The 12,896-nt window shown below is 40.2% G+C and overlaps 1 protein-coding gene across 7 annotated transcripts in view; it reads right to left on the reverse strand.

Moving 5' to 3' along the window:
* Positions 1 to 12,896, reverse strand: part of FOXN3 (forkhead box N3) — a 223,139-nt gene that overhangs the window by 59,527 nt on the left and 150,716 nt on the right. For 4 of the 7 annotated variants that reach the window (XM_080618998.1, XM_080619000.1, XM_080618997.1 and 1 more), the window contains exon 5: positions 9,558 to 9,596. The exons of the other annotated variants lie outside the window; for them this stretch is intronic. In XM_080618998.1, the coding sequence (XP_080475124.1) occupies positions 9,558 to 9,596 (39 nt within the window). The remainder of the gene's footprint in view (positions 1 to 9,557; positions 9,597 to 12,896) is intronic. 7 annotated transcript variants of the gene reach the window in all.

The following is a 12,896-nucleotide window of genomic DNA, read 5'->3' on the forward strand; positions in this document are numbered from 1 at the left end:
CCTATATTTAGCCAGGGCAATACTAGAACACTGTCCTTTGCATCAACACCAGTGAATATGCACAGTGCAAATCTCATGCAATTTTTTTTCTTTATTAAACTGTCTGTGTGAAACCGGGACTTCCCAAAAACCTAAACAAACCAGCACTACCTTACACCACAGGCTGAAGTAAGAGCAACCTGTTTGCTTTTATTCCGTTAATGACCACAACAGGAGATGACTGCAGGAAGTATCACCAAACCTGGAGCACAGTTATCTTGAACTCGTTAACCCTCTGAGGAAATGTGAATTTTTATTCATACCTCTGGACAACAAGAAGCTCATTTCTTCACTGCAAAGTTTGGGGTTACTCTTGGAAAATAAAGATTTTCAGGAAGAACTGAAATGGTCTGGTTTTAGTTCAACAGGAGAATACTGCCTTTCTTTCCTTTTTAATTCATGTCCATGGAGTTGGGTCATTGCTGAATTATTTTCTTATAATTTTTTTCTAGCAGCTCAGGTACTAACGCTTCCTTCTCTACAACACTTGCATCTTATTTCCTCAATCTCCCTTCTATGACAGGACACCCGTGCCTTGGAAAGCCTAAATACAAAAAGGCTATTGTTCTTTCTGGATTCATTCAGTGGCTACTGCAGAAATGGCAGCAATTTAGTTCAAACACTTTGAGAGTGAGTCTACTCCTCACTGCAGAGCAACAACTTCAAAGCTGAAGTGTCTGTCACAGTACACGGCAGATTCAGATGGGTAATGGATAGGTAGTCTCAAGCTTTAAGCAGCTGGCACCCTATATGAATCTTTTGATTGGAGATCTTGCTAGCTACTGATGGATCCCTTCACCAGACACAGCAGAGTTTCTCAGCAAATTTAATCATAAATGACCTAAAAATCATCTTTTTTATAATGCTGATACAAAGACATGTGCCTTCCAATTACCACATTTAATTGTAAATGGTAAAAAGTGGGGGGACAGGAGGAAAAGGGAAGGAAAAGCATGTCTAGGAAACCATGATAAAAACCAGCTAGAGTGCACCAACAATTTGCTCCTTCTGTTTGTCCTGAGCAAACTGGTCAGCTTCTCATGGACTGGGCACATATCACACACACCCCCAAAATAAACAACCAAGCTGTGCCAATGTGAATAACACTGCATCAATGCAGTAAAATACTCTGTCAAGGAAGAGAAACTGAGGCTTGAAACAGATGCTGCAATTAAAATGAAAGGAGATGCAAAGCTACTCTTCATTTCACTACAGAAGTAAATTGTTTAGCTGTAATTAATGATCAGTTTATTAAATAAGCTTCAGGCTTTTACGTCATAATTCTCCTAAAATCCTCAGCTTTTATATAACACATAAGACTGAATTTACACGGGCTACTTTGATTCTGAAACATCAATGTTCATTTATCCATCAGGGGCCCAGCAGGATAGAGTTTACCATTCCTTTTAAAGTCAAATACAATGTGATTTTACTTGCTCTTCAAGATTAGCTCAGTGTTTGCACTTTTGTGTGTCAGGCCAGTTTTAAAGACTCACTTTCAGAAGCCTACTGGAACCCACTGCATTTATCACAGCAACAAAGCCACAGGAAAGGTCTTTTTGTTGTTTTTTATGTTTGCTCCCCCCCCCTCCCCCCCGTAAAAGTATAGTACTTTCTGGCATTTCTTGTCACAGTCACTTAACAGACCAACACTTCAACAAAGGCAATTTGTTTCATCACATTTCCCACATCCTTATTGTGAGGAGAGACTATAGATTTGTCAGTGAAATGCTGAAGTTACTATTCTCTGCTAGTAAAACTTGCTGTGCTACAGTGCAATGCAAACAGTCAATCCTAGCTGGTTTGCAAAACACATAAAACCAAGCATGCTCTCAGTGGCAACATCGTTATGCTTTCTAGGGTACTACCAGACATCTCAGCATCAGTACTACCAGAAAAAAACCAAAACCTCTAAGTTACGCTTGAAAACCCCTAATCCATAGTGGAACAAAGAATCACAGGTTTTATAGCCTTCTGCACTAGCTCTGGAGAACAGCACTGAAGAACAAAATACCACCCTGTCAGGTTTGAGAGAGCGTTATGCTCTGCCACCCATCAATGCAGAGAATGATTAAGTCTTGATTCCTGGTGCCAAAGACTACAGATAAAGAAGCGAAGAATTCCAGCCATGATCGCACTTAGCAAAGCAAGCGAAGGAACCAGCAGTAAAGTATGCTTGGCTACTCAAGTTTATTGTGATTCGCTTGATGTCCAAAAATCCACTACATGGAGGCACCAGCACTTATTTTTCTGAGGTTAGCATGGCTTCATGAAGAAGCAAGAAATACTTAGTTTGGATGACAACTCATTCCACAACCATTATTAATCCTCCAAGCAGTAAATATTGCAAGTTTCAAGAGCCAATTTGAAAGGTCAGCATTTATCTTTTTGTCTATTTCTAGCCTTAATAACTTTTGCACTCTGCCTGTAGATTGATCATTGAAGCGAAAGATACAGAGGTTTATAAATAGGAAAAATAACCTAGGCATAACAACAGAGGGTCCAGACTGGACCGAAATTATCTCTACCTGTTCCGGTTTTGATGACTGTAACCTACCTTAATCCAAAATCTAATTATTTGGATTAGATTAGGGGATCGGATTTTCCTGAAATGCCCAGGCAAACCACATGCAATTTCATATTTGGGGCACAGGGTTGCATTTCATTTCTAAATCCTTTTTAATTCCACACAGGCATTTGGAACTTCTTTTTTCCCATGACAGGAAGTATTTGTCCCTCTGCAGAAGTTTCTTCTTTAAAAAATGTCTGCCTCTTAACCCAGCAGAAGACCATTATTTTGCTTTCATTGCTATTAATTTCCTAGACCTGATGTCACTGCAATTACTAAGAAGCCAAGAAATTCTAGCTTTTCAAGTGAGAAATATTTTGCTGGGCAATTGGTTTGATGTTCTTTTGAGACAGTATGTGCCTATGTTCCACAAAAAGGCAAAGCAGCAAATAGAATATCAGCAGTACCCACCTCTAGTGGTATGAGATCATTCCACCGGAGACACAGAATATGGGATGTTATGAAGCAGCAAGGATGCGTACAAATCAGTCATGAATGCACAATAAGACAGCAAAGAAAGCAAAACTGACAAGATCTTGAAAACATGCCTCTCATGTAAACATCTTCTGATTACTAGATGGGAACCTTGTTTATACACTTGTAATAGATACACAATCAGACCCACCTATAATAGGCTTAACTCATCCAAACTGGCTCCTGGATAAGTTTAAGTAGTCTTCAAGAAGAAGAATCATTAAGTAAGTAAAACTTCTCAAATATTACAAAAAATTTTCTTTTAAAACTCATGACTCCTTTCCGCATTTTTGAACCAAATTCCTCCATCTCGCACTGTTAATCTGTACTGATTTGACAAACATGGTTTTGTTCCTTCCCTGACAGAACAAGGATACCTAAAGGGCATTATTAAGAACAAAGTCAAAACAGTTCCCCAAAAAGTATGAACACACACAGAACCCCATTGCTGAAAGAGGGCATGTGATTTGGACTGTTTACTTCAGCACAGCTCTTAAGAGGCTGCACTGAGCAGGCATGTACAATATTTACTTCAAAAACATCCCCTTAGGAAAAGATCCTCTGAAAGATTTCCTAAATGCTAGTTTGTACACTATGTGTTTTAATTAACGTACAGAATAGAAATTACCATTTAGATAAGATAATGCTCCCCAGCCACCCCACCCCTTGCATTCTGAAACTCTGCCAGGTTTCTCAGCCCCTCATTCCACTAGTATTTCTAGCAATCCTCAAGCCCTGGATAGCATTAATTCAGCTGCAGTTGGAGAGTTTCTCCAAGGCAAATCTCTTCAGTTCCAAAGTGCATGAACTGCTTAATTTGAGTGCTCTGCAATTCGAGTACTTTAAATAGAGAAAATACTGCAGGAAGTGGCAGACCTCATACTTGCTTATGTGACTGCTCCAAAAGCTGTAAACAGCAGAGTGAGCTGTACGCATATGTGCAGCCCCAGCTGCCAGCACAGACACCCAAGCAATGATACCTGAGAAATCCTTCTTCTCCTGGCCAAAATCTCAGAGGGTTCACATGCAGAAGTTCAGGAACCCATGGCGGGAGGTGTCACTGGGGCTTGTCATGGCCCAGATCTTACACAGCAGCCATAAGTGCAGTGGAGAGTCGTCTAGATTACTGGGGATAAAAAGATACTCTCTCTGGTCCTGGAAGTACTAATGGGATTTACAACCACTTCACACAGGTAATCTGTTATTCCCTGATTTCCCTCCCCAGGGATCAAGAAGGGATCAGGGATCCTGTGCCTCCTGCCACACCTGAAGGGCTCAGGCTTCCCCAGAAGAAGTTGCTCAAACTCTTCATTTAAGCCTGAGATACTGGGGGTCACCTAAGCGCATAAAAAAAGGTGCTGTGTGATTCAATTAGGTAATGCTTTGAAGTATTTTGAAGATGAGAAGTGCTGTATCTGGTAACCAAATAATCTGTCATTCTCTAAAATTATTTCATAATTTTTGAGTACAAACAAAATGTCCCATTTAGATATTTCACATTTAGATACTGGATATTGCAGGGTGAAGGACTGTCATTTTGATTTTTTCTGCAGAGTGCCACACCGCCTATAGAAAAGTACTGCCTGAATAAACTTAGGTACTGTATACTAGTATTAGAGTGACCAGATTATGAAGTCCTAAAAAATGCAAATGGTTTGCCCTGATAACAGAAACTGACCAAGAGTTCCAACTCCAGTGAAGGAAATAATAAATAATGACACTAGCACATAATGGGCAGAGGCAAGAGGAACAAACCCCCAACTAAGTAACTAAGTAACAGAATTACCTTCTTTTGTTAAATGAAGATTAGCCTCAGTCTCTACCTGAGTAGATTCAAACTTTCAGAATGGGTGCTCAAGGGCTTCTTTTTTATTATTTGTTGTACACCTCACGTAATAAAATAAACAAACTCATTCCATTTCATACAGAATTGGCATGCAGCATGCCAATGCACGGCAGAAATGGCAGTCCAGATTTTCTTACGTATACAAATAACTAACCTAAATTAAAGCCACAAAGGTGCAGAACCAAAAAACCCCAAACCCAACTGCACCCACCAGAAGGTGAAGCACTTAAAATCTAGGAAGTGCTGCATTTCAGATTTGCAGTAGTCCCCCCGATCTCAGTTTTCACAGTTAATGCACTGAGTAAAGCAGGAGACTAATGGAAAAAAAAAAAAAAAAAAAGATTAAGCAATTGCATAAGAGGATCTGTATCCTGAAGTACACATAACAGGAGAGCTGAATTAAAACTTCATTCAAACTTTTTTTTCCAGGCTATACTCCACTTGTAGCAGACAAATCACTACCAATAGCTAATTAATGTAACCGACAGTCAACTCTGCCAGTAGAATACATTATGGCAGAACGGCAGCCGGAGAGGGTTCAGCAAGTGTAGAAGAAATATGAATTGTGAAACCACCACCACAAAGCAGCACAGTGAAAGCTGGGATGAATCTTTGTGTTGGTGTAACAAGAACAGGATGTCAAAATCTTCCCAAACTTCAGCATTTGTCCTAAATTCATGAGCATTAGTAAAATTGTGAGTCATTAGGAAACCTGGTACTTGATGTAAAACTGTTCCTTGCTAGCTCAGGGAATCTGAGCAGAGAAAAATGTACCTGTCTAAATTATTCTCAGAGGTGAGTCAGATGCAGCGGGGCATTTCTAAAGACATCTTTAATACTAACCATAGTTTACCCCAATTAGTCCTCATTACCTGTGTTCTTCTCTAATGGGTCTCAACATTGCTTTTCAGATTGCCTCTTTTCAAGTAGCTGCTCACACAAACTGTGAGATCCAACTGAGAGAATGCTTCCTTTTACAAAGGCCACCTTGCTCTGCCCTTTGCAGGGGCCTCCTGAGGATGACCACCTTCCCCAAGGAGGATGGACTGCAGCTCCCACAGCATAACCCTAAGCAGCCAGTCTCCTGGCTAAATGCAATCACCACTTTTCAACCACTGATGACAACAGGGAAACCCTCAAGTATTATTTTGCATGCAGTTTGCATCCCTGGAGCTGCTTATCACACAGGCTTTTTTGGTTCTGAATGGTCAAACATCGTCCCAGCAGGGAAGAACTTCTGCAGGCTTCAGCTTGTTGGCTTCCCATGTAAATTCAACAGCTTTTTGCTTCCTGATTTTTGGTTAATAAATACTGAAGAAACAACCTAAATGAAGAATCCAGGGAAGCTGAGGTGTTGAAAAAGATACCTGTAATATGACAATGCCTCAAGTTTGTCAGGTGCTGCACCTGAACACAACAGGCAGTCCCAAGCAGCAGTACAGGAACCTGTTCTAACTAGCACAGACATACAAGCAGAGGCTCACGATGCTAATTAGAGTTGCCACAGAGTGATTCACACAATTCATGTCCTTCAATAAGAATATTCCAATTTTCATCAGGTTATTTGTGAAGTTGTATATGTAAAATGACCTGAAACGTGTGTGAAGCATGGCAGAGAGGTTACACGCTTGCAGACATGGTAGCTCAAGTGAGTTAAGAGTTCAACCTGAAACCATGGCTGGTCAGTTTCAAACCAGAGTTTTCCAAGACGGCATACAGCCAGCACGAGCTGCTGGAGCTCGCAACTCCTCTCCTCTCTCAGGACCCTCGACCAGCGGCTGCAACACTTGGGTGTGCCCCAAATTGCAGGGTATGGGCTGTTCCAAGAAGCAGTTTTAAGATTCTTCATGTATTGTCTCAGGCCTATAAAGCTGTCCCTCCTCCCATCAGGCTGAGAGAGCACACTCCCCTAGGATATTATCTGGAAAAGAATTTCAGCTTATAAAACAGGTTTACCAGCTGAATAAAACATCTAGAGGAACTGTACACTTTAGGATCTGTTTTCACATAATAGATCTGTTCTAAGGTACATTTTTTCCTTATTATTATTTTAAATTAATCTTCAGTAGGAAAGATTACTATTTCACCCACAGTAATGCACAACATCTCCATTTGTTGAGATAAAATCAAAACACCCTAGAGATGCCTTTAGTCGTACTGGTAGTTCACTACCATCATCTTAAGCCATTTTACTCAATCTGTGGATTCCAAAGCAGCTGTCCAGTGGTTTTGTGTGTTGGTAAATCTCATTCTGGACCTTTAAATTTCATTTTCTTTCTCTTACGAAACAAGTATTTAAGATGTCTTTTTGCAGTTAATCACAGAGAAAATAAAACACTGGTGAAAAACTCAGCAATGTTTGTTTTATAATCTTTGTCCTCAAAGAGTGGAAACTAAGGGCTACCTGGAAGAGTTCAATGTGGGTCACTCTTCAAGAAAAACATCTGCATGTAGAAAGAGGGAACATCTTTAAAGATAGCAGTTAAATCATGAAATGTTTACAAAATGAATCATGATGCCACTGACCTATGTGCATCTGCAAGTCTAGAGGAAAGGAACTGCTGATCCTGGCAACAAAATTTCATAAGGATTCATTTCGGAAATCTTCCAGTAAATTTGGATCCTGTTCTTCAAAAGTAACTGGAGCTTAGCTAGGCCCATCCTGACTGAACAGAAAAGCCAGAAAGTTGTGACCTGTGCTCACTAGGTTCTGTCCCTATCCAGTTCTGTCCTGTCTCCTTTCTGCCTCTGAGCATTAAGCTGTTCAACAGATGGCATTAGGAAAATTAAGGATTTGCTGGGTATTTTGAGTATCAATTTGAGTAGACTACCAAGACACTCCTCCTGCCTTTCTGCATGAAACTGCACTCCGAGCTCTTGGGTCGCATACAGGTTGCCTCACCAGTGACCAATACTGTTCAAAGCACTAAGAACAAGTGTCAGCGCTATACGGCATGCTGGCGGTGCCAAACCATTACTCAGACACCAGTTTTCATGTTTCAGGCTTCATTTTCTTATAAATACTACACTGGCTTTGTTTGCACAGGAATGGCAGATACAGCTTTATTTGTGCAAGATACTGTAACCCATTTAAAGAAGCAGTTAAGTTACAAGCATCGTAAAAGGAACTATCTAGAGGAGCCACAAATCAAAACCAAATAGAACACCTCAGAGACTGACTACATCCCAACAAATAAGTTAAATTCTCTGATTTCTTAATCAATCATGCATCTTGGCCAGCATTTGGTATTCTACGCTTTTAAGCCTCTGACTCATTTCTACAAGTTTGAAAATGTAGAATTAGCTATTTTTGTGCTTTATCAGTCAAGACCAAGTGACCAAGGCAAGTTGTGTGTTAAAAACGAAACGATCTCCTCTCTCACCAGCCACTACAGCATAATTTGCAAGCAACACATGCAGAAACACACCTTGATCTCTAGACATCATACAGCAAATAAGGTGTCTTCTACATAAGACACACATAGAAACCTCTCTTTGGTAATAGAGTAAGTTGGTACTGACATAATGACATCTAGGGGAACTAGGTGAGAAAGGTCAACACAAAATCACGGTAGTGCAAGATTAACCAAACTGATTTTAAAAAATAGAGAAAAAAGAACCTGCAACAACTTTACAATACACCTATGTTCTCTAACTCCAAACTGCCTTATGCCTTAGTAATGTCAACCGCAGTGATCAAAACTGGAACTGCTTGAAAGGGAAAGGGCAGGAAAATCATTAAGGGAAAAATTCCAGATCTGCTCCAAAGGACAGGAAGGGAAGACTCACTCTCAAAATATGAGAGAAATGTTTACAGAGAAAAAATGGAGGGAAAGAGAGAGACATAACACATGGTGGTGGGGCGGGCAGTATCTGTCACCAAAAAAAGGAATAAAACTTAGCATTTTGCTGCGTTGACATCTCAATCCTGGCATTTGGATGACACAGACAACATTTCCACATAAGAATGGAACTATCCAGTTTCCCAGAAAAACATTAGAACATATTTACAGGTAATTTTTCTACCATGGATGGGTTTCAGCATTCATGAGAATAGGGCAGATACACCGAATATCCAGCACAAAACGGGGTATTTTTCTACCTGTGTATTTCTCTGTACATATTCAATATCTTAGACAACCACACATATTTATATTTAAATGCATTTGCATTTATTTATGTATACACAGCTGATTAGGTGGTCTGGCCTTAGCTATTTTACTTGTTCATCTCCAGGAGAAAAAACTTACTGTTCTTGTTTCTCGGTAGGAAGACCTTACTCGCTGTATTATTATCAGAAACGGAGTGCTGAAACTCAACACATGGTTCACAAAGCAGCATATCCTGTTTTATTATAAGGAAAAACAACATATGTATTCACACAAAATCGATTATGTTTAAAAGCTGCAAAGCAAGGATGCAGTGTGGAAATACGAAAATGAAAGGCAGGAAGTGCTCTTGGCATCTTCATTCAAATTGTGCATATATATAAAAATCAGGACTGTAATTTCCCACCACTGTATGAAGAATTTTAATTTCAATTTCACCTTATCCTCCTCATGCACTAGAGAGCAGTAATGACAGGCTAGACATAGATATAAATAGTCAGAGAGAAAGAGAATTTATTACCTTTATTGTATGCAATTGCAAGCACTGTGAGACTTTGACCTATAAAGAGAAAGGAAACTAAGAGAAATAACATGTAGGATGAAGCCATAGATACTATAATGGTATTTCCAAATTGATAGAGATTGTCCTAAAATAATTTAAGAAAGAAGTCATATACTTCTTTTATACTTATATGTGGTAGGTATTAAATGCATTAAAGAGAGGAAAAATTCTTTTACCAGACTGAAAATCTTACAGACTCTTCCCAAAGATTACCTTTGTAAGAACATGAGTTTTATCCCACTCTGCTGATTAGAGAGGACTGTTTTGTAAAACTTCATCATTTGGGACCTGGATGCAACTTATCTTTCCTTTGCAAAAAGGGAGGGATGTGAGGAAGAAGTGCTGTATGCAGTAGGTTCATGTTCACAGTCTACTGCCTTGGCAGGTGCACTTCAAGTAGCTCGAAACCAGTAGTATAAAACACTACTTACTCAAAAGGAGCCCTAGCTTTGGTTTGAGGACTTTTGAACACACTGTACTTCTGCTAATAAAGAAAATAAAAATCCTGGCTCCTTCCCTCTTGAAGTCTCAATTCAGTTTTGAGTTTCTTATAAATTGCAGGAAAATCAAGTGATGCATTCACAGCTGTAAGAAGAACTTGGCCATCCTAGAACTCTGCATAATCTCAAGTGCACAACTGAAGAATGTCTAATGGTAAGATTTATTCCAGTATCTGAAACCAACAGATTTTTTTCACACTTAGCTTAAAGAACACACAGCAGTGAAATGTGCAAGCCACTGACCACCCTTCTAATATAAGATAGCCTCTACTTTTCTCACCTGTTCAAATAAAATTAAACTCTCTTAGTAATATGCTATTTTCATGAATTTGCCAGTTCTTCTATATATTTAAGAAATGCCTTTTATACAACCAAGAACTTACCAGTCTTTAACCAGCAGCGGGGAGAAATTCTCAGCATGTTAGATAAGGAAAATTACTGCCAATGTTAACCATGAAGGGTATCAACACAGAGAGCATGCAAAAAATCACATGACATGAACATCACTTGGACTTGATCACCATCACTATTTTTCCCATAATTTTCTTCTGTTTACTAGTTATAAAGATTTGGCTTCCCCAGGGATCCAAAAACATGTAACTGCCCATCACACAAGCAGGTCATAGCAGGAGAGCATCTTAAAAATTGCCAGAGCTTCTATTTTAATTCTCTCAATATGAGTCTGTCTCAAGAAACCTGACATGTAGTCAAGGAACCGCCCAACTTGACAACAGCTTTCCCTTGCTCATAGCAATCTGCACATCACCAAAACTGCTCATAGCAACACCACTGCAATATTATTCTTATTTTAGTAATCTCCATGTAAAGCACAGGCTTACGCCTCTCTCACAGCTGTTCCTTCAAATTGACTCTAGAATTATGAAAGCCAAGATTACTTCTAATATCAGCCACCTTCACATTTTAGGAATGCCAAACATTCACAGGCTCACAGCACGGAACATATGCTCCAGCTCATCAGCCCAGGGATTTTGATGGCAATAATCACAATAATTTCACAGTTACAGAAAATAAATCTTTACATGCTCTACCATTTTCCAAGTTACTATACAGATTTTACTGCTAATTTCTAACTATGACTTGTTCAGAGAACTGCTGTGGTACAATGGGATCTAACTGGTGGCACACTACATCTTTGTCACAGGGCACAGCAATTTCCTACTTTAAGCTCCAGCCTAATCAGAGGTGGCCTGGCCCCAAATTCCATCTACAGAAAAGGTTTGACAATGAGTGCTTCCAGGCTTGTCTCTGTGTCTGCAGTGATCACATCCAGGACTTCCCAGCTACACGACAGCCCATTAGGAGATGCTCCCACCCCAGCAGGCATGCAAAAACCCTGGGCACAGGCAAACAATCCCCATGCTCTGAGCAAACTACTGCTCCTGGTCAGGAAAGGAAAACACTAGAGGAATCCTGAATGTATGGCAGTCCTGGAAAAGGAGAAAGCTGCTGAACAGAAGCTTGCCATTTCTCTTGCTGCATCTGGTCTTCACTCAACTGACACCCAAGGGTGGCACAGCAAGTTTTCCATTTTTAAGTCTCCTATGTGTGTTGTGGAGGGACAGGACATGCCTCTAGACAAAAGCACTTGTGATGATGGCTACAGAAGGGCCAGTCACAGAGAATACTTTTCCTAAAAAAACCTAAGATCAGCTACTGGTAATTTAAAGGAAGTGGATTCCAGTGTTCAAACCACACAGTTACAACCACATCACCTTGCAGGACCAACCCGAAAAGAAGCTAAGAACATTGCCTGAAGCCATTTAGCACCATCTTTGGAGCAACACTACCTGTAGATTACCTCAGCACTGAACTCTGGGTGAAGGACCACCCAACTCCTCAGCTCCTCCATGCTTTGGGTATCCTCCCTCTTCTCTCCTACACTATCCCAGTTAGAGGCAGCTGGGCCAGCACTGCGGGGAGTAGCAGCAGTAGGAGTTATTGCAATACACACCAAAGAAAGAGAAAAGCTGTCAGCACTGTCATCACTCACACAGCAGTTTACACTGAAGGTAAAACAGGCGGGTACACACAGATCTGTCCTCTCCTCTGCCCAAGGTTAGCACTGTGGTAGAACCTGCCTTGCAGCAGTCACCCACACTCTCCAGTTTTCAAGGAAAATAAACAAAGCCAGTAAACTTCATCTTGAGTCACTCAGAAGTAATAATTTCAAAAGTCAGGACTGTTAGAAAACAAGCAGTTATCTGTAAAGATATCAAAACCACCTGTGCAGATCTAAAACATAAGTTACTGAGTTTAAACATGGCAGGAATTTAACTTATCTTTGTGTACTCTGCAACATGATCCACCATTAGCAAGACCTGTCTGCTACAGTTCAGTTTTATTCCTTCTCAATTTTAGAGGCCAAAGGTAGCTCAGACGTCTCGGTTACGAAGAACATAAGCAGTCAGCCGTTACATTTCCTTACTAATGGCTCTGGTATCAGTGTTAACAGGACCATACTTCAGGCACTTCATTAGTTACAGCTTTTGCCATTGTCTCACACACTCAACTAGAAAAATAGAAATGAAAAGACTACATGCATGTTGCACAGCTAATCCTTAGCACCCTATACACAAATGTCCTCCACAGAACAGAGAGCTAAAAATGTCACACCAAAGTGACCATTTCTATATGAATGACTGCAAAACGCTCTCTCTCAGTGGGATTTTTTATTGAATGCACAGTGTTAAGGCCATTTAAAAGTCCGCTCACAAACATGAGCCCTTACCAGCACTCTCAGGACCCCAGCAGTCCCACTATGCTTTTACCCATTTTT

The sequence above is a fragment of the Psittacula echo genome, assembly GCF_963264785.1.
Source record: "Psittacula echo genome assembly, chromosome: 5".
NCBI classification, from domain to species: Eukaryota; Metazoa; Chordata; class Aves; order Psittaciformes; family Psittacidae; genus Psittacula; species Psittacula echo.